Here is a 26,123-nt window from a genome sequence, read left to right as displayed (position 1 = left end):
GATTCAATGCCCCCGCTAGCCTTTCTGTGGGTTCAATCCCCCCGCTAGCCTTTCTGTGGGGTTCAATCCCCCCCGCTAGCCTTTCTATGGGTTCAATCACCCCGCTAGCCTTTCTGTGGGTTCAATCCCCCCGCTAGCCTTTCTGTGGGGTTCAATCCCCCCGCTAGCCTTTCTATGGGTTCAATCCCCCCGCTAGCCTTTCTGTGGGTTCAATCTGTGGGTTGATCTACAGGAAAGGGTAGGTGCTAGGGGGTAAGGGTTGATTTGGTACTGACCTGAAGATCCCTGGTCCCCCCTCAGTAGAGTCCACACTCCTTGAGGTTGATCTTGATGATGACGTCTGTGACGGCGTCAAACACGAACTGGACGTTCTTGGTGTCGGTGGCGCAGGTGAAGTGGGTGTAGATCTCTTTAGTGTCCTTCCTCCTGTTCAGATCCTCAAACTGACACTGGATGTAGGCTGCTGCTTCCTCATATGTACTGGCTCCTGTAGTAATGATAATAGTGCATTATGGGTACTGTAGTATACTGGATGTAGGCTGCTGCTTCCTCATATGTACTGGCTCCTGTAGTAATAATAATAGTGCATTATGGGTACTGTAGTATACTGGATGTAGGCTGCTGCTTCCTCATATGTACTGGCTCCTGTAGTAATAATAATAGTGCATTATGGGTACTGTAGTATACTGGATGTAGGCTGCTGCTTCCTCATATGTACTGGCTCCTGTAGTAATGATAATAGTGCATTATGGGTAGTGTAGTATACTGGATGTAGGCTGCTGCTTCCTCATATGTACTGGCTCCTGTAGTAATGATAATAGTGCATTATGGGTAGTGTAGTATACTGGATGTAGGCTGCTGCTTCCTCATATGTACTGGCTCCTGTAGTAATGATAATAGTGCATTATGGGTACTGTAGTATACTGGATGTAGGCTGCTGCTTCCTCATATGTACTGGCTACTGTAGTAATGATAATAGTGCATTATGGGTACTGTAGTATACTGGATGTAGGCTGCAGCCTCCTCATATTAAGCTCCATCTAACTACTTAGGTAAACATATAAATTATCTGTTGCACAACGTTCGGCGCAGGTGTTGGTAACTGGTTCGCCATACACCTGTGCAGGTAATTCACATATGTTTACCCAAGTAGTTAGATGGTTTGTCATGAAATGTATTAGAAAGACATGCTTCTAATATCAGTACATTATTGACCCGTGACTGACAATTTTGGTAAATAGTATGGTCTACAGCTTATCATGCGGTATTCTAACTCAGGCAAGCAGAACCTTGAGACTAAATATTCTATGTCATTGGATCTCTCCTATTGGCACTATAGCAGAGCGCATTGGCCATATCTGATCATATTGATTCAAATGATGTCAATTAGCCTATCAGAAGCTTCTAAAGCCATAGCATTATTTTCTGGAGTTTTCCAAGCTGTTTAAAGGCACAGTCAACTTAGTGTATGTAAACTTCTGACCCGCTGGAATTGCGATACAGTGAATTATAAATGAAATGATCTGTGTGTAAACATGTAAAATGACTCGTGTCGTACACAAAGTAGATGTCTTAACCGACTTGCCAAAACTATAGTTTGTTAACAAGAAATTTGTGGAGTGGTTGAAAAACGAGTTTCAATGACCCCAACGTAAGTGTATGTAAACCTCCCACTTCAACTGTACTTGTAGTATGTTTAACACCCACCTGCGTACTCAGGGTAACAGATGGTGAGTGGACTCCTGGCGATCTTCTCCTCAAACAGATCCTTCTTGTTGAGGAAGAGGATGATGGAGGTGTCTGTGAACCACTTGTTGTTGCAGATGGAGTCAAACAGCTTCATGCTCTCATGCATCCGGTTCTGTAGAGGAGACCCGGAAACACGGTGTGGAATCAGAACAGGATAACAGTAGAGCTGGGCGATATGGACATACTGACAAATTCTCTAAAACAACGTTGGTGGCGGCTTATGGTGGAGAAATAAACAAATTAGGGCCTAATTTATTTCTTTAAATGGACTGATTTGCAAAAAAAAAATTAAAACATGTTTTCGCTTCAGCAGATGGGTGAAAAAAAGTTTTGAATTCAGGTTGTAAGAACAAAAGTCCAGGGGTATGAATACTTTCTGAAGGCAACGTACTCACAGAAAGCTGTGACTTATCTGACCTATCTGTAACTACAACATTAGTTGTATTTTGAGCAATGGTCATATGCTTGTGCTTTCAGAATGCTTCTCTCCCTCCTCTGTGCTCACAGTGGGGAGAGGGGTGAGAGTGGCTCGCACCTCTTCCTCAACTCCTCTCCCTCAACACCTCTCAACTCCTCTACACCTCAACACATCTCCTCAACACCTCTCAACTCCTCTACACCTCAACACGTCTCCTCTACACCTCAACACGTCTCCTCTACACCTCAACACGTCTCCTCTACACCTCAACACATCTCCTCTACACCTCAACACATCTCCTCTACACCTCAACACATCTCCTCTACACATCTCCTCTACACCTCAACACGTCTCCTCTACACCTCAACACATCTCCTCTACACCTCAACACGTCTCCTCTACACCTCAACACGTCTCCTCTACACCTCAACACGTCTCCTCTACACCTCAACACATCTCCTCTACACCTCAACACATCTCCTCTACACGTCTCCTCTACACCTCAACACGTCTCCTCTACACCTCAACGCGTCTCCTCTACACCTCAACACGTCTCCTCTACATATCTCCTCTACACCTCAACACATCTCCTCTACACCTCAACACATCTCCTCTACATATCTCCTCTACACCTCAACACATCTCCTCTACACCTCAACACATCTCCTCTACACCTCAACACATCTCCTCTACACATCTCCTCTACACCTCAACACATCTCATCTACACCTCAACACATCTCCTCTACACCTCAACACATCTCCTCTATACATCTCCTCCAGACTTAACTGAAGACCCCTCTCCCTCTCTCCACCCCTCCCTGCTCTCCCTCCTCACCATCTCTTCGTCCTCTGCCAGCACCAGGTCATAGTCACTGAGTGCCACACAGAAGATAATAGATGTCACGCCCTCAAAGCAGTGGATCCACTTCTTCCTCTCAGAACGCTGGCCGCCCACGTCAAACATCCTGAGGGGAAAATAAGGGAAACAGGATAAGGGGGAGGTGGGTGACGCAGCAGGGTGAGGGGGAGGTGGGTGACGCAGCAGGGTGAGGGGGAGGTGACTCAGCAGGGTGAGGGGGAGGTGACTCAGCAGGGGAAGGGGGAGGTGACTCAGCAGGGGAGGGGGAGGTGGGTCACGCAGCAGGGGGAGGGGGGTGGGTCACGCAGCAGGGTAAGGGGAAGGTGGGTGACGCAGCAGGGGAGGTGGGTGACTCAGCAGGGGGGGGGAGGTGACTCAGCAGGGGGAGGTGACTCAGCAGGGGGAGGTGACTCAGCAGGGTAAGGGGAGGTGACTCAGCAGGGTTAGAGGGAGGTGACTCAGCAGGGTTAGGGGGAGGTGACTCAGCAGGGGAGGGGAGGTGACTCAGCAGGGGAGGTGACTCAGCAGGGGAGGGGGAGGTGACTCAGCAGGGGAGGTGACTCAGCAGGGTTAGGGGGAGGTGACTCAGCAGGGTAAGGGGAGGTGACACAGCAGGGTAAGGGGAGGTGACACAGCAGGGTAAGGGGGAGGTGACACAGCAGGGGAGGTGACTCAGCAGGGTAAGGGGGAGGTGACTCAGCAGGGGGAGGTGACTCAGCAGGGTAAGGGGGAGGTGACTCAGCAGGGTAAGGGGAGGTGACTCAGCAGGGTAAGGGGGAGGTGACTCAGCAGGGTTAGGGGGAGGTGACTCAGCAGGGTAAGGGGGAGGTGACTCAGCAGGGTAAGGGGAGGTGACTCAGCAGGGTAAGGGGAGGTGACACAGCAGGGTAAGGGGAGGTGACACAGCAGGGTAAGGGGAGGTGACACAGCAGGGTAAGGGGGAGGTGACACAGCAGGGGGAGGTGACTCAGCAGGGTTAGGGGGGGGGAGGTGACACAGCAGGGTAAGGGGGAGGTGACTCAGCAGGGTAAGGGGAGGTGACTCAGCAGGGTAAGGGGAGGTGACTCAGCAGGGTTAGGGGAGGTGACACAGCAGGGTTAGGGGGAGGTGACTCAGCAGGGTTAGGGGAGGTGACACAGCGGGGTAAGGGGAGGTGACACAGCAGGGTAAGGGGAGGTGACTCAGCAGGGTAAGGGGGAGGTGACTCAGCAGGGTAAGGGGGAGGTGACTCAGCAGGGTAAGGGGGAGGTGACTCAGCAGGGTAAGGGGGAGGTGACACATCAGGGTAAGGGGGAGGTGACTCAGCAGGGTAAGGGGGAGGTGACTCAGCAGGGTAAGGGGGAGTTGACTCAGCAGGGTAAGGGGGAGGTGACTCAGCAGGGTAAGGGGGAGGTGACTCAGCAGGGTAAGGGGGAGGTGACACAGCAGGGTAAGGGGGAGGTGACTCAGCAGGGTAAGGGGGAGGTGACACATCAGGGTAAGGGGGAGGTGACTCAGCAGGGTAAGGGGGAGGTGACTCAGCAGGGTATGGGTGCTACGGTTTCTTATCGACAGAAGAGATTTGACAACTGATCACACACACACTTTAGCTCCCTAATACAATTGACATCACTACTATGGTCATAGACAAGGCTCCTGTCTGTACCTGAGACCCACCCTCACCACTATGGTCATAGACAAGGATTAGGCTTTTCTCCGGATGTGCTACCTTGTCCCGGACCTGCCGTTTTGGACACTCTCTCTACCATACCTGCTGTCTCTAACTCTGAATGATCGGCTATGAAAAGCCAACTGACATTTACTCCTGAGGTGCTGACCTGTTGCACCCTCTACAACCACTGTGATTATTATTATTTGACCATGCTGGTCATCTATGAACATTTGAACATCTTGGCCATGTTCTGTTATAATCTCCACCCGGCACAGCCAGAAGAGGACTGGCCGCTCCACATAGCCTGGTTCCTCTCTAGGTTTCTTCTCTAAGTTCTGTCCTTTCTATGGAGTTTTTCCTAGCCACCGTGCTTCTACACCTGCATTGCTTGCTGTTTGGGGTTTTAGGCTGAGTTTCTGTACAGCACTTTGAGATATCGGCTGATGTAAAAAGGGCTTTATAAATACATTTCATTGATTGACGGAGCAACTCACTTCAACTTAAATAAAACAGACTGTCTGTCTGTCTGTCTGTCTGTCTGTCTGTCTGTCTGACTGTCTGTCTGTCTGTCTGTCTGTCTGACTGTCTGTCTGTCTGTCTGACTGTCTGTCTGTCTGTGACCATATAGACGGTGCCCCTGCATCAACCCAGCCAATCAGCATTTATAGGAACTAAATCTTTGCTGAACACACATCTATGAACAGACTGAGTGTCAACACCACTATTTAAACTGGCCATTAGTTATTTAGTTTAGCTTGTGCTTTGCTTCCTCTGTGTGTGTGTGTGTGTGTGGGTGTGGGTGTGTGTGTGTGGGTGTGTGTGTGTGTGTGTGGGTCAACGCCAGGTTACTCTAAAGCCCTTTGTGATTGTCGATGTAAAAAAGGTCTGATCGTATTAATTAAGAACTAATGGATTGTTTTTGTCTAAACAAATTGATGAATTAAGTACGATTATTGAATCCATCTAATTAATGAATTATGTTGACGCTATACCAAATATCACCTGTCCCCATTACCTGCGAAATAGTTGTTTGCCTCATTAGGCTCTGGCTTGGCACTGAGCCGACTATTCTCAAATAACTAAGATCTGTCTCAATCAAAATGGTGTGTGTGTAGCTATCGGTAGGTATAAAGACCTGAAACAGCGCTCCTTGAAGGTGTGTGTGTGTGTGTGTGTGTGAATAGCAGCGGGTGTACTGACTTGAAGTAGAGCTCCTTGAAGGTAAAGTGTGTCTCCACGATGCCAGTAGTCTTGACTCTGGTCCTCAGCACATCTTGCTGGGTGGGGACATAACTCTGTTGGGCAATACGGTCCAGGTCATTCAGATAACTGAGGGAGGAGAGACAACGAGAGACAGGTCAGGAGAGAGAGAGAGAGAGACAGGTCAGGAGAGAGAGAGAGAGAGAGACAGGTCAGGAGAGAGAGAGAGAGAGAGACAGGTCAGGAGAGAGAGAGAGAGACAGGTCAGGAGAGAGAGAGAGAGAGAGAGACAGAGAGAGAGAGAGAGAGAGACAGACAGGTCAGGAGAGAGAGAGAGAGAGACAGACAGGTCAGGAGAGAGAGAGAGACAGACAGGTCAGGAGAGAGAGACAGGTCAGGAGAGACAGACAGGTCAGGAGAGAGAGAGACAGACAGGTCAGGAGAGAGAGAGAGACAGACAGGTCAGGAGAGAGAGAGAGAGACAGACAGGTCAGGAGAGAGAGAGAGAGACAGGTCAGGAGAGAGAGAGAGACAGGCAGGTCAGGAGAGAGAGAGACAGACAGGTCAGGAGAGAGAGAGAGACAGACAGGTCAGGAGAGAGAGAGAGACAGACAGGTCAGGAGAGAGAGAGAGACAGACAGGTCAGGAGAGAGAGAGAGACAGACAGGTCAGGAGAGAGAGAGAGACAGACAGGTCAGGAGAGAGAGAGACAGACAGGTCAGGAGAGAGAGAGACAGACAGGTCAGGAGAGAGAGAGAGACAGACAGGTCAAGAGAGAGAGAGAGACAGACAGGTCAGGAGAGAGAGAGAGACAGACAGGTCAGGAGAGAGAGAGACAGACAGGTCAGGAGAGAGAGAGAGACAGACAGGTCAGGAGAGAGAGAGAGACATACAGGTCAGGAGAGAGAGAGACAGACAGGTCAGGAGAGAGAGAGAGACAGACAGGTCAGGAGAGAGAGAGAGACAGACAGGTCAGGAGAGAGAGAGAGACAGACAGGTCAGGAGAGAGAGAGAGACAGACAGGTCAGGAGAGAGAGAGAGACAGACAGGTCAGGAGAGAGAGAGACAGACAGGTCAGGAGAGAGAGAGACAGACAGGTCAGGAAAGAGAGAGAGAGTGACAGGTCAGGAGAGAGAGTGAGACAGACAGGGCAGGAGAGAGAGTGAGACAGGTCAGGAGAGAGAGAGAGACAGACAGGTCAGGAAAGAGAGAGAGACAGACAGGGCAGGAGAGAGAGAGAGACAGGTCAGGAGAGAGAGAGACAGACAGGTCAGGAGAGAGAGAGACAGACAGGTCAGGAGAGAGAGAGAGACAGACAGGTCAGGAGAGAGAGAGACAGACAGGTCAGGAGAGAGAGAGACAGACAGGTCAGGAGAGAGAGAGAGACAGACAGGTCAGGAGAGAGAGAGACAGACAGGGCAGGAGAGAGAGAGAGACAGACAGGTCAGGAGAGAGAGAGAGACAGACAGGTCAGGAGAGAGAGAGAGACAGACAGGTCAGGAGAGAGAGAGAGACAGACAGGTCAGGAGAGAGAGAGACAGACAGGTCAGGAGAGAGAGAGAGACAGACAGGTCAGGAGAGAGAGAGAGACAGACAGGTCAGGAGAGAGAGAGAGACAGACAGGTCAGGAGAGAGAGAGAGACAGACAGGTCAGGAGAGAGAGAGACAGAGACAGACAGGTCAGGAGAGAGAGAGACAGACAGGTCATGAGAGAGAGAGAGACAGGTCAGGAGAGAGAGAGACAGACAGGTCAGGAGAGAGAGAGAGACAGACAGGTCAGGAGAGAGAGAGAGACAGACAGGTCAGGAGAGAGAGAGAGACAGACAGGTCAGGAGAGAGAGAGAGACAGACAGGTCAGGAGAGAGAGAGACAGACAGGTCAGGAGAGAGAGAGAGACAGACAGGTCAGGAGAGAGAGAGAGACAGACAGGTCAGGAGAGAGAGAGACAGACAGGTCAGGAGAGAGAGAGAGACAGACAGGTCAGGAGAGAGAGAGAGACAGACAGGTCAGAGAGAGAGAGAGACAGACAGGTCAGGAGAGAGAGAGAGACAGACAGGTCAGGAGAGAGAGAGACAGAGACAGACAGGTCAGGAGAGAGAGAGACAGAGACAGACAGGTCAGGAGAGAGAGAGACAGACAGGTCAGGAGAGAGAGAGAGACAGACAGGTCAGGAGAGAGAGAGAGACAGACAGGTCAGGAGAGAGAGAGAGACAGACAGGTCAGGAGAGAGAGAGACAGACAGGTCAGGAGAGAGAGAGAGACAGACAGGTCAGGAGAGAGAGAGACAGACAGGTCAGGAGAGAGAGAGACAGACAGGTCAGGAGAGAGAGAGAGAGACAGACAGGTCAGGAGAGAGAGAGACAGAGACAGACAGGTCAGGAGAGAGAGAGAGACAGACAGGTCAGGAGAGAGAGAGACAGAGACAGACAGGTCAGGAGAGAGAGAGACAGACAGGTCATGAGAGAGAGAGAGACAGGTCAGGAGAGAGAGAGACAGACAGGTCAGGAGAGAGAGAGACAGACAGGTCAGGAGAGAGAGAGAGAGAGACAGACAGGTCAGGAGAGAGAGAGAGACAGACAGGTCAGGAGAGAGAGAGAGAGAGACAGACAGGTCAGGAGAGAGAGAGAGACAGACAGGTCAGGAGAGAGAGAGACAGACAGGTCAGGAGAGAGAGAGACAGACAGGTCAGGAGAGAGAGAGACAGACAGGTCAGGAGAGAGAGACAGACAGGTCAGGAGAGAGAGAGACAGACAGGTCAGGAGAGAGAGAGAGACAGACAGGTCAGGAGAGAGAGAGAGACAGACAGGTCAGGAGAGAGAGAGACAGAGACAGACAGGTCAGGAGAGAGAGAGACAGACAGGTCAGGAGAGAGAGAGAGACAGACAGGTCAGGAGAGAGAGAGAGACAGACAGGTCAGGAGAGAGAGAGACAGACAGGTCAGGAGAGAGAGAGAGACAGAGACAGACAGGTCAGGAGAGAGAGAGACAGAGACAGACAGGTCAGGAGAGAGAGAGACAGACAGGTCAGGAGAGAGAGAGAGACAGACAGGTCAGGAGAGAGAGAGACAGACAGGTCAGGAGAGAGAGAGAGACAGACAGGTCAGGAGAGAGAGAGACAGAGACAGACAGGTCAGGAGAGAGAGAGACAGAGACAGACAGGTCAGGAGAGAGAGAGAGACAGTCAGAGAGAGAGAGAGGTCAGGTCAGAGAGAGAGAGAGACAGGTCAGGAGAGAGAGAGACAGGTCAGGAGAGAGAGAGAGACAGGTCAGGAGAGAGAGAGAGACAGGTCAGGAGAGAGAGAGACAGGTCAGGAGAGAGAGAGAGAGACAGGTCAGGAGAGAGAGAGAGAGACAGGTCAGGAGAGAGAGAGACAGGTCAGGAGAGAGAGAGACAGGTCAGGAGAGAGAGACAGGTCAGGGAGAGAGAGAGACAGGTCAGGAGAGAGAGAGACAGGTCAGGAGAGAGAGACAGACAGGTCAGAGAGAGAGAGAGACAGGTCAGGAGAGAGAGAGACAGGTCAGAGAGAGAGGAGAGGTCAGAGAGACAGGTCAGGAGAGAGAGAGACAGGTCAGGAGAGAGAGAGAGAGACAGGTCAGGAGAGAGAGAGACAGGTCAGGAGAGAGAGAGAGAGACAGGTCAGGAGAGAGAGAGACAGGTCAGGAGAGAGAGAGAGAGACAGGTCAGGAGAGAGAGAGACAGGTCAGGAGAGAGAGAGACAGGTCAGGAGAGAGAGAGACAGGTCAGGAGAGAGAGAGAGAGACAGGTCAGGAGAGAGAGAGAGAGACAGGTCAGGAGAGAGAGATATAAAGAACGTGTTAAATATGGATAAAAAAATAAAAATAATAATCTCTCAGATTTGGGACAGACACTTTAAAACAAACTTTCTTTTTGAAGTATTTTCTGGGCCATCTGTTTTTCCATGTATGCATATGTTATTCTATGTGTTCCTATGGGGAAAGAGCAGTAAGTCCAAATTCAGTGTTTCATCATTTAAAAAAAAAAAAATTGTAAACCTGAAGGAGTCATAAAATTCCAAATCAAAATGATACTTGGGAAGGGCTAAATGATACTTGGGAAGGGCTAAATGATACTTGGGAAGGGCTAAATGATACATGGTAAGGGCTAAATTATACTTGGGACGGGCTAAATTATACTTGGGAAGGGCTCAATGATACTTGGGAAGGGCTAAATTACACTTGGGAAGGGCTAAATTACACTTGGGAAGGGCTAAAGTATACTTGGGAAGGGCTAAAGTATACTTGGGAAGGGCTAAATGATACTTGGGAAGGGCTAAATTACACTTGGGAAGGGCTAAAGTATACTTGGGAAGGGCTAAATGATACTTGGGAAGGGCTAAATGATACTTGGGAAGGGCTAAATGATACTTCGATGTGTACGCTTAGTAGAACCACTACTGTGGTTTCACTTTTCTATTATTTCTCTATTTTGTTTCTCTCTACATTGTTGGGAAGGGCCCGTCAGCATTTCACTGTTAGTCTACACCTGTTGTTTCTCTCTACATTGTTGGGAAGGGTTAGTCTACACCTGTTGTTTCTCTCTACATTGTTGGGAAGGGTTAGTCTACACCTGTTGTTTCTCTCTACATTGTTGGGAAGGGTTAGTCTACACCTGTTGTTTCTCTCTACATTGTTGGGAAGGGTTAGTCTACACCTGTTGTTTCTCTCTACATTGTTGGGAAGGGCCCTTCAGCATTTCACTGTTAGTCTACACCTGTTGTTTCTCTCTACATTGTTGGGAAGGGTCCGTCAGCATTTCACTGTTAGTCTACACCTGTTGTTTCTCTCTACATTGTTGGGAAGGGTTAGTCTACACCTGTTGTTTCTCTCTACATTGTTGGGAAGGGTTAGTCTACACCTGTTGTTTCTCCCTACATTGTTGGGAAGGGTTAGTCTACACCTGTTGTTTCTCTCTACATTGTTGGGAAGGGTTAGTCTACACCTGTTGTTTCTCTCTACATTGTTGGGAAGGGTTAGTCTACACCTGTTGTTTCTCTCTACATTGTTGGGAAGGGTTAGTCTACACCTGTTGTTTCTCTCTACATTGTTGGGAAGGGTCCTTTAGCATTTCACTGTTAGTCTACACCTGTTGTTTCTCTCTACATTGTTGGGAAGGGTCCTTCAGCATTTCACTGTTAGTCTACACCTGTTGTTTCTCCCTACATTGTTGGGAAGGGTTAGTCTACACCTGTTGTTTCTCTCTACATTGTTGGGAAGGGTTAGTCTACACCTGTTGTTTCTCTCTACATTGTTGGGAAGGGTTAGTCTACACCTGTTGTTTCTCTCTACATTGTTGGGAAGGGTTAGTCTACACCTGTTGTTTCTCTCTACATTGTTGGGAAGGGTTAGTCTACACCTGTTGTTTCTCTCTACATTGTTGGGAAGGGCCCGTCAGCATTTCACTGTTAGTCTACACCTGTTGTTTCTCTCTACATTGTTGGGAAGGGTCCTTCAGCATTTCACTGTTAGTCTACACCTGTTGTTTCTCTCTACATTGTTGGGAAGGGTTAGTCTACACCTGTTGTTTCTCTCTACATTGTTGGGAAGGGTCCGTCAGCATTTCACTGTTAGTCTACACCTGTTGTTTCTCTCTACATTGTTGGGAAGGGTCCTTCAGCATTTCACTGTTAGTCTACACCTGTTGTTTCTCTCTACATTGTTGGGAAGGGTTAGTCTACACCTGTTGTTTCTCTCTACATTGTTGGGAAGGGTTAGTCTACACCTGTTGTTTCTCTCTACATTGTTGGGAAGGGTTAGTCTACACCTGTTGTTTCTCTCTACATTGTTGGGAAGGGTCCTTCAGCATTTCACTGTTAGTCTACACCTGTTGTTTCTCTCTACATTGTTGGGAAGGGTCCTTCAGCATTTCACTGTTAGTCTACACCTGTTGTTTCTCTCTACATTGTTGGGAAGGGTTAGTCTACACCTGTTGTTTCTCTCTACATTGTTGGGAAGGGTTAGTCTACACCTGTTGTTTCTCTCTACATTGTTGGGAAGGGTTAGTCTACACCTGTTGTTTCTCTCTACATTGTTGGGAAGGGTTAGTCTACACCTGTTGTTTCTCTCTACATTGTTGGGAAGGGTTAGTCTACACCTGTTGTTTCTCTCTACATTGTTGGGAAGGGTCCGTCAGCATTTCACTGTTAGTCTACACCTGTTGTTTCTCTCTACATTGTTGGGAAGGGCCCGTCAGCATTTCACTGTTAGTCTACACCTGTTGTTTCTCTCTACATTGTTGGGAAGGGTTAGTCTACACCTGTTGTTTCTCTCTACATTGTTGGGAAGGGTCCGTCAGCATTTCACTGTTAGTCTACACCTGTTGTTTCTCTCTACATTGTTGGGAAGGGCCCGTCAGCATTTCACTGTTAGTCTACACCTGTTGTTTCTCTCTACATTGTTGGGAAGGGTTAGTCTACACCTGTTGTTTCTCTCTACATTGTTGGGAAGGGTCCGTCAGCATTTCACTGTTAGTCTACACCTGTTGTTTCTCTCTACATTGTTGGGAAGGGTTAGTCTACACCTGTTGTTTCTCTCTACATTGTTGGGAAGGGTTAGTCTACACCTGTTGTTTCTCTCTACATTGTTGGGAAGGGTCCTTCAGCATTTCACTGTTAGTCTACACCTGTTGTTTCTCTCTACATTGTTGGGAAGGGCCCGTCAGCATTTCACTGTTAGTCTACACCTGTTGTTTCTCTCTACATTGTTGGGAAGGGTTAGTCTACACCTGTTGTTTCTCTCTACATTGTTGGGAAGGGTTAGTCTACACCTGTTGTTTCTCTCTACATTGTTGGGAAGGGTTAGTCTACACCTGTTGTTTCTCTCTACATTGTTGGGAAGGGTTAGTCTACACCTGTTGTTTCTCTCTACATTGTTGGGAAGGGTTAGTCTACACCTGTTGTTTCTCTCTACATTGTTGGGAAGGGTCCGTCAGCATTTCACTGTTAGTCTACACCTGTTGTTTCTCTCTACATTGTTGGGAAGGGCCCGTCAGCATTTCACTGTTAGTCTACACCTGTTGTTTCTCTCTACATTGTTGGGAAGGGTTAGTCTACACCTGTTGTTTCTCTCTACATTGTTGGGAAGGGTCCGTCAGCATTTCACTGTTAGTCTACACCTGTTGTTTCTCTCTACATTGTTGGGAAGGGCCCGTCAGCATTTCACTGTTAGTCTACACCTGTTGTTTCTCTCTACATTGTTGGGAAGGGTTAGTCTACACCTGTTGTTTCTCTCTACATTGTTGGGAAGGGTCCGTCAGCATTTCACTGTTAGTCTACACCTGTTGTTTCTCTCTACATTGTTGGGAAGGGTTAGTCTACACCTGTTGTTTCTCTCTACATTGTTGGGAAGGGTCCTTCAGCATTTCACTGTTAGTCTACACCTGTTGTTTCTCTCTACATTGTTGGGAAGGGTTAGTCTACACCTGTTGTTTCTCTCTACATTGTTGGGAAGGGTTAGTCTACACCTGTTGTTTCTCTCTACATTGTTGGGAAGGGATAGTCTACACCTGTTGTTTCTCTCTACATTGTTGGGAAGGGTTAGTCTACACCTGTTGTTTCTCTCTACATTGTTGGGAAGGGTTAGTCTACACCTGTTGTTTCTCTCTACATTGTTGGGAAGGGCCCAGTCAGCATTTCACTGTTAGTCTACACCTGTTGTTTCTCTCTACATTGTTGGGAAGGGTCCTTCAGCATTTCACTGTTAGTCTACACCTGTTGTTTCTCTCTACATTGTTGGGAAGGGTTAGTCTACACCTGTTGTTTCTCTCTCTACATTGTTGGGAAGGGTCCGTCAGCATTTCACTGTTAGTCTACACCTGTTGTTTCTCTCTACATTGTTGGGAAGGGTCCTTCAGCATTTCACTGTTAGTCTACACCTGTTGTTTCTCTCTACATTGTTGGGAAGGGTTAGTCTACACCTGTTGTTTCTCTCTACATTGTTGGGAAGGGTTAGTCTACACCTGTTGTTTCTCTCTACATTGTTGGGAAGGGTTAGTCTACACCTGTTGTTTCTCTCTACATTGTTGGGAAGGGTCCTTCAGCATTTCACTGTTAGTCTACACCTGTTGTTTCTCTCTACATTGTTGGGAAGGGTCCTTCAGCATTTCACTGTTAGTCTACACCTGTTGTTTCTCTCTACATTGTTGGGAAGGGTTAGTCTACACCTGTTGTTTCTCTCTACATTGTTGGGAAGGGTTAGTCTACACCTGTTGTTTCTCTCACATTGTTGGGAAGGGTTAGTCTACACCTGTTGTTTCTCTCTACATTGTTGGGAAGGGTCCGTCAGCATTTCACTGTTAGTCTACACCTGTTGTTTCTCTACATTGTTGGGAAGGGCCCGTCAGCATTTCACTGTTAGTCTACACCTGTTGTTTCTCTCTACATTGTTGGGAAGGGTTAGTCTACACCTGTTGTTTCTCTCTACATTGTTGGGAAGGGTCCGTCAGCATTTCACTGTTAGTCTACACCTGTTGTTTCTCTCTACATTGTTGGGAAGGGCCCGTCAGCATTTCACTGTTAGTCTACACCTGTTGTTTCTCTCTACATTGTTGGGAAGGGTTAGTCTACACCTGTTGTTTCTCTCTACATTGTTGGGAAGGGTCCGTCAGCATTTCACTGTTAGTCTACACCTGTTGTTTCTCTCTACATTGTTGGGAAGGGTTAGTCTACACCTGTTGTTTCTCTCTACATTGTTGGGAAGGGTTAGTCTACACCTGTTGTTTCTCTCTACATTGTTGGGAAGGGTCCTTCAGCATTTCACTGTTAGTCTACACCTGTTGTTTCTCTCTACATTGTTGGGAAGGGCCCGTCAGCATTTCACTGTTAGTCTACACCTGTTGTTTCTCTCTACATTGTTGGGAAGGGTTAGTCTACACCTGTTGTTTCTCTCTACATTGTTGGGAAGGGTTAGTCTACACCTGTTGTTTCTCTCTACATTGTTGGGAAGGGTTAGTCTACACCTGTTGTTTCTCTCTACATTGTTGGGAAGGGTTAGTCTACACCTGTTGTTTCTCTCTACATTGTTGGGAAGGGTTAGTCTACACCTGTTGTTTCTCTCTACATTGTTGGGAAGGGCCCGTCAGCATTTCACTGTTAGTCTACACCTGTTGTTTCTCTCTACATTGTTGGGAAGGGTCCTTCAGCATTTCACTGTTAGTCTACACCTGTTGTTTCTCTCTACATTGTTGGGAAGGGTTAGTCTACACCTGTTGTTTCTCTCTACATTGTTGGGAAGGGCCCGTCAGCATTTCACTGTTAGTCTACACCTGTTGTTTCTCTCTACATTGTTGGGAAGGGCCCGTCAGCATTTCACTGTTAGTCTACACCTGTTGTTTCTCTCTACATTGTTGGGAAGGGTCCGTCAGCATTTCACTGTTAGTCTACACCTGTTGTTTCTCTCTACATTGTTGGGAAGGGCCCGTCAGCATTTCACTGTTAGTCTACACCTGTTGTTTCTCTCTACATTGTTGGGAAGGGTTAGTCTACACCTGTTGTTTCTCTCTACATTGTTGGGAAGGGTCCGTCAGCATTTCACTGTTAGTCTACACCTGTTGTTTCTCTCTACATTGTTGGGAAGGGTTAGTCTACACCTGTTGTTTCTCTCTACATTGTTGGGAAGGGTCCTTCAGCATTTCACTGTTAGTCTACACCTGTTGTTTCTCTCTACATTGTTGGGAAGGGTTAGTCTACACCTGTTGTTTCTCTCTACATTGTTGGGAAGGGTTAGTCTACACCTGTTGTTTCTCTCTACATTGTTGGGAAGGGTTAGTCTACACCTGTTGTTTCTCTCTACATTGTTGGGAAGGGCCCGTCAGCATTTCACTGTTAGTCTACACCTGTTGTTTCTCTCTACATTGTTGGGAAGGGTCCTTCAGCATTTCACTGTTAGTCTACACCTGTTGTTTCTCTCTACATTGTTGGGAAGGGTTAGTCTACACCTGTTGTTTCTCTCTACATTGTTGGGAAGGGCCCGTCAGCATTTCACTGTTAGTCTACACCTGTTGTTTCTCTCTACATTGTTGGGAAGGGCCCGTCAGCATTTCACTGTTAGTCTACACCTGTTGTTTCTCTCTACATTGTTGGGAAGGGTTAGTCTACACCTGTTGTTTCTCCCTACATTGTTGGGAAGGGTTAGTCTACACCTGTTGTTTCTCTCTACATTGTTGGGAAGGGTTAGTCTACACCTGTTGTTTCTCTCTACATTGTTGGGAAGGGTTAGTCTACACCTGTTGTTTCTCTCTACATTGTTGGGAAGGGTTAGTCTACACCTGTTGTTTCTCTCTACATTGTTGGGAAGGGTTAGTCTACACCTGTTGTTTCTCTCTACATTGTTGGGAAGGGCCCGTCAGCATTTCACTGTTAGTCTACACCTGTTGTTTCTCTCTACATTGTTGGGAAGGGTCCTTCAGCATTTCACTGTTAGTCTACACCTGTTGTTTCTCTCTACATTGTTGGGAAGGGTTAGTCTACACCTGTTGTTTCTCTCTACATTGTTGGGAAGGGCCCGTCAGCATTTCACTGTTAGTCTACACCTGTTGTTTCTCTCTACATTGTTGGGAAGGGTCCTTCAGCATTTCACTGTTAGTCTACACCTGTTGTTTCTCTCTACATTGTTGGGAAGGGTTAGTCTACACCTGTTGTTTCTCCCTACATTGTTGGGAAGGGTTAGTCTACACCTGTTGTTTCTCTCTACATTGTTGGGAAGGGTTAGTCTACACCTGTTGTTTCTCTCTACATTGTTGGGAAGGGTTAGTCTACACCTGTTGTTTCTCTCTACATTGTTGGGAAGGGTTAGTCTACACCTGTTGTTTCTCTCTACATTGTTGGGAAGGGTTAGTCTACACCTGTTGTTTCTCTCTACATTGTTGGGAAGGGTCCGTCAGCATTTCACTGTTAGTCTACACCTGTTGTTTCTCTCTACATTGTTGGGAAGGGTCCGTCAGCATTTCACTGTTTGTCTACACCTGTTGTTTCTCCACTCCTAACTTGTCCAGTGTTGGTGATGGCGTGCCCAACTGGAGCTGCTTCTTCTTCTTGTTTTTAGTGTTGGTGATGGCGTGCCCAACTGCAGCTGCTTCTTCTTCTTGTTTTTAGTGTTGGTGATGGCGTGCCCAACTGGAGCTGCTTCTTCTTCTTGTTTTTAGTGTTGGTGATGGCGTGCCCAACTGGAGCTGCTTCTTCTTCTTGTTTTTAGTGTTGGTGATGGCGTGCCCAACTGGAGCTGCTTCTTCTTCTTGTTTTTAGTGTTGGTGATGGCGTGCCCAACTGGAGCTGCTTCTTCTTCTTGTTTTTAGTGTTGGTGATGGCGTGCCCAACTGGAGCTGCTTCTTCTTCTTGTTTTTAGTGTTGGTGATGGCGTGCCCAACTGGAGCTGCTTCTTCTTCTTGTTTTTAGTGTTGGTGATGGCGTGCCCAACTGGAGCTGCTTCTTCTTCTTGTTTTTAGTGTTGGTGATGGCGTGCCCAACTGGAGCTGCTTCTTCTTCTTGTTTTTAGTGTTGGTGATGGCGTGCCCAACTGGAGCTGCTTCTTCTTCTTGTTTTTAGCTGATTGGAGTGGAACCAGGTGTGGTCGTCTGCTGCAATAGCCAATCCGTGACAAGGACCGACCAGTGGTGCGTTCTGAGATGCCGTTCTGCACACCACTGTTGTACTGCGCCGTTTATTTCCCTGTTTGTGGCCCGCCTGTTAGCTTACACGATTCTTGCCATTCTCCTTTGACCTCTCTCCACAACGAGATGTTTTCGCCCACAGGACTGCCGCTGACTGTCACTAGAGGGCCAGTATAGGCTGGCAGGCTGGCAGTTGGAGAACCCTGGTCTAAATATTCAGTACATGTATAAATAAACTTAGTTCCTTCTTTTAGATTCTGGTGTACAAATATCATATATACTGTACTTACACAATCTAGTGTACAGTTTATAGACCACAGTAAATTATATTACTCTTTGACGAAGGCTCTAACTCAGAACTGTGACTAATTCAAATGATAACGGAAATGGAAAAACAATATACTACAACCTACAGTGACACATGAATTTAAACTGTAGAGCAACTCTAATATTTCCTAAGTGAAATGGTAACAGCGTTGACAACCAGCTGGGTAATGTCTGTGATGACAGTGTTTATCATACTCTCCCACTGTGTTGTAGGACACCATCAGCTGTATCAGCTAGCTAGCTGGTCTACATTCTGAACAAGCTGCAGTCTAAACGAGCCATATCCAAGGCCATAAGCAAGACCAGTCTTGTCCATCTCTACTGTGAGCTTTTACATAGCAAAAACCTCTTCTCGGTCCTTCGGAAATGTAACCTCTCAGGAGATGTAATAAAACGATTAAATTCAGAGGAAAGAGGGCGAGGTTAAGTTTCAGTCATGTTTGACAAGAGGATGTTGTCAGTGAATTAAGAACTCCTGACACAGTCGTTCCTATAGAAGTGAATCTGTCGGCAGCTTACAGCATTGTAAACTGCCAGGGTGTATCTTTGTGGCACGTATTTTGTATTATGTGTAAATAAAACTATAAGCATAACAAGTGGGGTACAGCGCGTGTACTGTGTGTGTGTGTGTACTGTGTCCGTCTGTGTGTGTGTGTGTGTGTGTGTGTGTGTGTGTGTGTACTGTGTCCGTCTGTCAGTCTGTGTGTGCGTGTGTGTGTACTGTGTGTGTGTGTACTGTGTCCGTCCGTCTGTGTGTGTGTGTGTGTGTGTGTGTACACTGTGTCCGTCTGTCAGTCTGTGTGTGTGTGTACACTGTGTCCGTCTGTCAGTCTGTGTGTGTGTGTGTGTGTACACTGTGTCCGTCTGTCAGTCTGTGTGTGTGTGTGTGTGTGTGTGTACTGTGTCCGTCTGTCTGTCTGTGTGTGTGTGTGTGTGTGTGTGTGTGTGTGTGTACTGTGTCCGTCTGTCTGTCTGTCTGTGTCTGTGTCTGTGTGTGTGTGTGTGTGTGTGTGTGTGTGTGTGTGTGTGTGTATACTGTGTCCGTCTGTGTGTGTGTGTGTATACTGTGTCCGTCTGTGTGTGTGTGTGTGTGTGTATACTGTGTCCGTCTGTGTGTGTGTGTATACTGTGTCCGTCTGTGTGTGTGTGTATACTGTGTCCGTCTGTGTGTGTGTGTGTGTGTGTGTGTGTGTGTGTGTGTGTGTGTGTGTGTGTGTGTGTGTGTGTGTGTGTGTGTACACTGTGTCCGTCTGTCAGTCTGTGTGTGCGTGTCTTACTAGGATGCGGAGTCGTTGAGCTGGTACTCTCTGGAACGCAGGAAGCAGGTCTGGACCCCGCTGTGTGTGTGTGTGTGTGTGTGTGTGTGTGTCTTACTAGGATGCGGAGTCGTTGAGCTGGTACTCTCTGGAACGCAGGAAGCAGGTCTGGACCCCGCTGTCCGACCACAGTTTCCGTATCACACCGGTCAGATCTGATGAGATCACACCCTCCTCCGTTGTACCAGCCAATACAAACAGCTGACGAGCATCGTCCTGGTAAAATAGACAGGCTCATTAGACCAGTGATTCATTGATTGACCAGTGTTTCCCAAAATGCATCTGGGATACTTCCAGATTTGTCATATATTCCAGAACAAGCTCACCTGATTCAACTGGTTAACTAAACAGAACAAAAATGTATAATCCATCCACCTGACAGGTGCGGCAGATCAAGAATCTGATTAAACAGCATGATCATTACACAGGTGCACCTTGTGCGGGGGGAAAGGCCACTCTAAAATGGGCAGTTTTGTCACACAACACAATGCCACATATGTTTCAAGTTTTGACGGAGCGTGCAATTGTTGCATGTTGTGTTTATAAATTTCCGTTCAGTGTATAATCCCCGACCCCTAGATACATTGCATCAGATGTGCTAGTCTAGAATAAATAGAACAGGTGGAAGAGCTTTGGGAAACACTGCCATATGTTTATGAAAGACGGACGCCCCTCCTTTTTGGCAACAATGCAAAACGTTATGTTTGGCGTAAAAGCAACACAGCTCATCACCCTGTACATTCCTACAGGTACATTCACAGCCCTTTACTTTTTTTCATTTTATTTCAGCCTGAATTAAAAATGTTTTACATACAATACATCATAATGTCAAAGTGGAATTATGTTTTTAGAAATGTTTACTAAATAAATTAAAAGTTGAAAATGTCTTGAGTCAGTACGTGTTCAACCCTTTGGTTATGGCCTAAATAAGTTCAGGAGTAAAAATTTGCTTAACAAATGTGCCAAAAGTGATTCTAACATCAAATCAAATCAAATCAAATTTTATTTGTCACATACACATGGTTAGCAGATGTTAATGCGAGTGTAGCGAAATGCTTGTGCTTCTAGTTCCGACAATGCAGTGATAACCAACAAGTAATCTAACTAACAATTCCAAAACTACTGTCTTATACACAGTGTAAGGGGATAAGGAATATGTACATAAGGATATATGAATGAGTGATGGTACAGAGCAGCATACAGTAGATGGTATCGAGTACAGTATATACATATGAGATGAGTATGTAGACAAAGTAAACAAAGTGGCATAGTTAAAGTGGCTAGTGACATAAGAATGCAGTCGATGATCTAGAGTACAGTATATACATATGCATATGAGATGAATAATGTAGGGTAAGTAACATTATATAAGGTAGCATTGTTTAAAGTGGCTAGTGATATATTTACATCATTTCCCATCAATTCCCATTATTAAAGTGGCTGGAGTTGGGTCAGTGTCAATGACAGTGTGTTGGCAGCAGCCACTCAATGTTAGTGATTGCTGTTTAACAGTCTGATGGCCTTGAGATAGAAGCTGTTTTTCAGTCTCTCGGTCCCAGCTTTGATGCACCTGTACTGACCTCGCCTTCTGGATGATAGCGGGGTGAACAGGCAGTGGTTTGGGTGGTTGATGTCCTTGATGATCTTTATGGCCTTCCTGTAACATCGGGTGGTGTAGGTGTCCTGGAGGGCAGGTAGTTTGCCCCGGTGATGCGTTGTGCAGACCTCACTACCCTCTGGAGAGCCTTACGGTTGAGGGCGGAGCAGTTGCCGTACCAGGCGGTGATACAGCCCGCCAGGATGCTCTCGATTGTGCATCTGTAGAAGTTTGTGAGTGCTTTTGGTGACAAGCCGAATTTCTTCAGCCTCCTGAGGTTGAAGAGGCGCTGCTGCGCCTTCTTCACGACGCTGTCAGTGTGAGTGGACCAATTCAGTTTGTCTGTGATGTGTATGCCGAGGAACTTAAAACTTGCTACCCTCTCCACTACTGATCCATCGATGTGGATAGGGGGGTTTTCCCTCTGCTGTTTCCTGAAGTCCACAATCATCTCCTTAGTTTTGTTGACGTTGAGTGTGAGGTTATTTTCCTGACACCACACTCCGAGGGCCCTCACCTCCTCCCTGTAGGCCGTCTCGTCGTTGTTGGTAATCAAGCCTACCACTGTTGTGTCGTCCGCAAACTTGATGATTGAGTTGGAGGCGTGCATGGCCACGCAGTCGTGGGTGAACAGGGAGTACAGGAGAGGGCTCAGAACGCACCCTTGTGGGGCCCCGTGTTGAGGATCAGCGGGGAGGAGATGTTGTTGCCTACCCTCACCACCTGTGGGCGGCCCGTGAAGTCCAGTACCCAGTTGCACAGAGCGGGGTCGAGACCCAGGGTCTCGAGCTTGATGACGAGCTTGGAGGGTACTATGGTATTGAATGCCGAGCTGTAGTCGATGAACAGCATTCTCACATAGGTATTCCTCTTGTCCAGGTGGGTTAGGGCAGTGTGCAGTGTGGTTGAGATTGCATCGTCTGTGGACCTATTTGGGCGGTAAGCAAATTGGAGTGGGTCTAGGGTGTCAGGTAGGGTGGAGGTGATATGGTCCTTGACTAGTCTCTCAAAGCACTTCATGATGACGGAAGTGAGTGCTACGGGGCGGTAGTCGTTTAGCTCAGTTACCTTAGCTTTCTTGGGAACAGGAACAATGGTGGCCCTCTTGAAGCATGTGGGAACAGCAGACTGGTATAGGGATTGATTGAATATGTCCGTAAACACACCGGCCAGCTGGTCTGCGCATGCTCTGAGGGCGCGGCTGGGGATGCCGTCTGGGCCTGCAGCCTTGCGAGGGTTAACACGTTTAAATGTCTTACTCACCTCGGCTGCAGTGAAGGAGAGACTGCATGTTTCCGTTGCAGGCAGTGTCAGTGGCACTGTATTGTCCTCAAAGCGGGCAAAAAAGTGATTTAGTCTGCCTGGGAGCAAGACATCCTGGTCCGTGACTGGGCTGGGTTTCTTCTTGTAGTCCGTGATTGACTGTAGACCCTGCCACATGCCTCTTGTGTCTGAGCCATTGAACATATATTGACTCAGGGGTGTGAATACCTACGTAAATTAGATATATTATATTTTGTCCAAAATATAAATAGTAAAGTACATTACGCCAAAAAACTACTTGAGTAGTACTTATTTTTACTAAAGTACTTTACACCACTGCACTTGGGGCAATATTCTGTCCTGAGATCCTTACATTACATTTTTGAGCCTCCCATTAAACCCTGTAAATGATTACAGTGAAAGTCTGAGTTGCGTCCACTTTTCTCAACTCTAAATCAGACCCTTGGGTGAAAATGTGAGACCTGTTCGGGTAGACGATGAGAACTCTAAAGACTCAGCTCATCAAATACAGATGGGCATGGGTTCTTCTAACCCTTTTTTCAGCTTGAGACCCAAATGACAAATTGACCGTCCTCTGGTGACTCAAATCGCCCTCCAAAAGAGCCAAATGAAGATGAAATGGCATGTGATTATAGACGTAGCTCATAACTGGCGACCCACCTCTCACATGCCAGACCCACTTTGGGTCCCGACCCATAGTTTAAGAAAGCAGGGCATTAAAAACATAGACATAATGTGAACCACTCATTAAGAAAAAGATTTGCTTAGACCATAAAGTTACAAAGTTACGTTGCGTTGTGTGCCTACCGCTCGTGCGGCGTCCCCAAAGTCTATCTTTAGGTGTCCCATGGCTCTGATGACGGCGATGATAGACTGGATTGTGTTGCTGTACACCACCACTCTGTACTGTTTACACTCCTCCTCAGAGTAGCCGGCCTCATGGATGATCCTGAACGGGAGAACATTCAAAACGTCATGCTAGTTTACATTTCAGATGAAGTCACTCGGTCTGGTCCAATATCCACACCTGAATATCATTAATTAAGTTGTCCTCTGAAGGGGTGGATGGTGGCGGTCCCCCATCCCCCCCCCAAAAAAAATATAATATATTTTTTAAATACAACTTATTAACAACACTTGGTATGAATCAATGGATTAGGCATTTATTCTACGTAATGTGCACTGTGGAACATTGTCACTCTGGTCTAAGGGAAATCTAACTGAAGTTTTGTATGTGTGACCATTCAAGACAAGACATTTCCCAAACCAACCAACTGTTAACAGGTCTATTGTGTGAGGAAATAGGCATGCTTAGTGTGGGAATCCAGGGTTGGTAGTCTATTCAGGCCATGCCAGGCTAGCTGCTGGCCTCTGTGGCCATTGTGTTATGTAATGTGTGCTTCCTCCATCGTCTCTCTGCCTGAGCATCTCTCTATGCAACACACACACACACACACACACACACACACACACACACACACACACACACCAGAAAGAGATGAACTCAGCTGGCAATGGCAATTATCCCTGCACCATTAAACCCTCACAAAAGACAGTACTGTACATCGACAGCATATTATCTGAATGACTGTAAATGGTTTAACTATCGGTTTAACTGTTTAATAAGTTAAAAATAATCAGTTATATAACTTACTATTTCTGGTTTTGACATTTATAACATTAACCTTTTGCCATGGTTTATGTAAGTTTGTTCAATTCAGTTTGGACTGCAACACGCTACTGTCGTGTTGTATATGTGAGTTTGAATGCTATTTGGACTGCAACACGCTACTGTCGTGTTGTATGTGAGTTTGAATGCTATTTGGACTGCAACACGCTACTGTCGTGTTGTATGTGAGTTTGAATGCTATGTGGACTGTAACACGCTACTGTCGTGTTGTATGTGAGTTTGAATGCTATGTGTTGTAACACGCTACTGTGAGTTTGAATGCTATTTGGACTGCAACACGCTACTGTCGTGTTGTATGTGAGTTTGAATGCTATTTGGACTGCAACACTACTACTGTCGAATGTTGTATGTAACACGCTGTGAGTTTGAATGCTATTTGGACTGCAACACGCTACTGTCGTGTTGTATGTGAGTTTGAATGCTATGTGGACTGTAACACGCTACTGTCGTGTTGTATGTGAGTTTGAATGCTATTTGGACTGCAACACGCTACTGTCGTGTTGTATGTGAGTTTGAATGCTATTTGGACTGCAACACGCTACTGTCGTGTTGTATGTGAGTGAATGCTTTGAATGCACGCTATTGGACTGTGAACACGCTACTGTCGTGTTGTATATGTGAGTTTGAATGCTATGTGGACTGCAACACGCTACTGTCGTGTTGTATGTGAGTTTGAATGCTATGTGGACTGTAACACGCTACTGTCGTGTTGTATGTGAGTTTGAATGCTATGTGGACTGTAACACGCTACTGTCGTGTTGTATGTGAGTTTGAATGCTATTTGGACTGCAAACACGCTACTGTCGTGTTGTATGTGAGTTTGAATGCTATTTGGAGCTGCAACACGCTACTGTCGTGTTGTATGTGAGTTTGTTCAATTCAGTTTGGACTGTAACACGCTACTGTCGTGTTGTATGTGAGTTTGAATGCTATGTGGACTGCAACACGCTACTGTCGTGTTGTATGTGAGTTTGAATGCTATTTGGGCTGCAACACGCTACTGTCGTGTTGTATGTGAGTTTGAATGTGCGTATTTATGAGTTTGAATGCTATTTGGGCTGCAACACGCTACTGTCGTGTTGTATAGTTTGAATGAGTTTGAATGCTATTTGGACTGCAACACGCTACTGTCGTGAATTGTATGTGAGTTTGAATGCTATGTGGACTGCAACACGCTACTGTCCTGTTGTATGTGAGTTTGAATGCTATTTGGACTGCAACACGCTACTGTCGTGTTGTATGTGAGTTTGAATGCTATTGGACTGACTAACACGCCTACTGTCGTGTTGTATGTGAGTTTGAATGCTATAGGACTTTGAATGCAACACGCTACTGTCGTGTTGTATGTGAGTTTGAATGTTCTATTTGGGCTGCAACACGCTACTGTCGTGTTGTATGTGAGTTTGAATGCTATTTGGACTGCAACACGCTACTGTCGTGTTGTATGAGTTTGCTATTTGGACTGCTACGCTGGTTTGAATGCTGGACTGCAACACGCTACTGTCCTGTTGTATATGTGAGTTTGAATGCTATTTTGGACTGCACTGTCCTGTTTTACAGTTTGAATGCGCTGCACTACTGTCGTGTTGTATGTGAGTTTGAATGCTATTTGGACTGTAACACGCTACTGTCGTGTTGTATGTGAGTTTGAATGCTATTTGGACTGCAACACGCTACTGTCCTGTTGAATGCTATATGTGAGTTTGAAATGCTATTTGGACTGCAACACGCTACTGTCGTGTTTTATGTGAGTTTGAATGCTATTTGGACTGCAACACCCTACTGTCTATTTGGACTGCAACACGCTTACTGTGTTTGTATGTGAGTTTGAATGCTATTTGGACTGCAACACGCTACTGTCGTGTTGTATGTGAGTTTGAATGCTATTTGGACTGTAACACGCTACTGTCCTGTTGTATATGTGAGTTTGAATGCTATTTGACTGCAACACGCTACTGTCCTGTTGTATATGTGAGTTTGAATGCTATTTGGACTGCAACACGCTACTGTCCTGTTTTATGTGAGTTTGAATGCTATTTGGACTGCAACACGCTACTGTCCTGTTTTAGTTTGAATGCTATTTGGAGTTTGAAGTGAATGCTATGTGGACTGCAACACCCTACTGTCCTGTTGTATATGTGAGTTTGAATGCTATTTGGACTGCAACACGCTACTGTCCTGTTTTATGTGAGTTTGAATGCTATTTGGACTGCGTACCCTACTGTCGTGTTGTATGTGAGTTTGAATGCTATTTGGACTGCAACACGCACTGTCGTGTTGTATATGTGAGTTTGAATGCTGTTGCAACACGCTACTGTCGTGTTGTATGTGAGTTTGAATGCTATTTGGACTGCAACACGCTACTGTCGTGTTGTATGTGAGTTTGAATGCTATGTGGACTGCAACAC

General features: G+C 46.7%; 1 protein-coding gene across 1 annotated transcript; it reads right to left on the bottom strand.

Moving 5' to 3' along the window:
- Window positions 1–279: 279 nt before the first annotated feature.
- On the bottom strand, window positions 280–22,974 carry LOC115126262 (guanine nucleotide-binding protein G(i) subunit alpha-3-like; the record flags this gene model as incomplete). The annotated part of the gene is made up of 6 exons (XM_065014443.1): window positions 280–487; window positions 1,708–1,861; window positions 3,005–3,134; window positions 5,880–6,008; window positions 19,203–19,360; window positions 22,833–22,974. Coding segments are annotated over 6 exons (904 nt in total), but the record flags the coding sequence as incomplete, so codon positions are not given.
- Window positions 22,975–26,123: the final 3,149 nt, after the last annotated feature.

This window comes from Oncorhynchus nerka, unplaced genomic scaffold (genome assembly GCF_034236695.1).
Source record: "Oncorhynchus nerka isolate Pitt River unplaced genomic scaffold, Oner_Uvic_2.0 unplaced_scaffold_3111, whole genome shotgun sequence".
Taxonomy (NCBI): domain Eukaryota; kingdom Metazoa; phylum Chordata; class Actinopteri; order Salmoniformes; family Salmonidae; genus Oncorhynchus; species Oncorhynchus nerka.
Note: the sequence above shows the minus strand (reverse complement) of the source record. Positions and strands in the feature narration are given on the sequence as shown.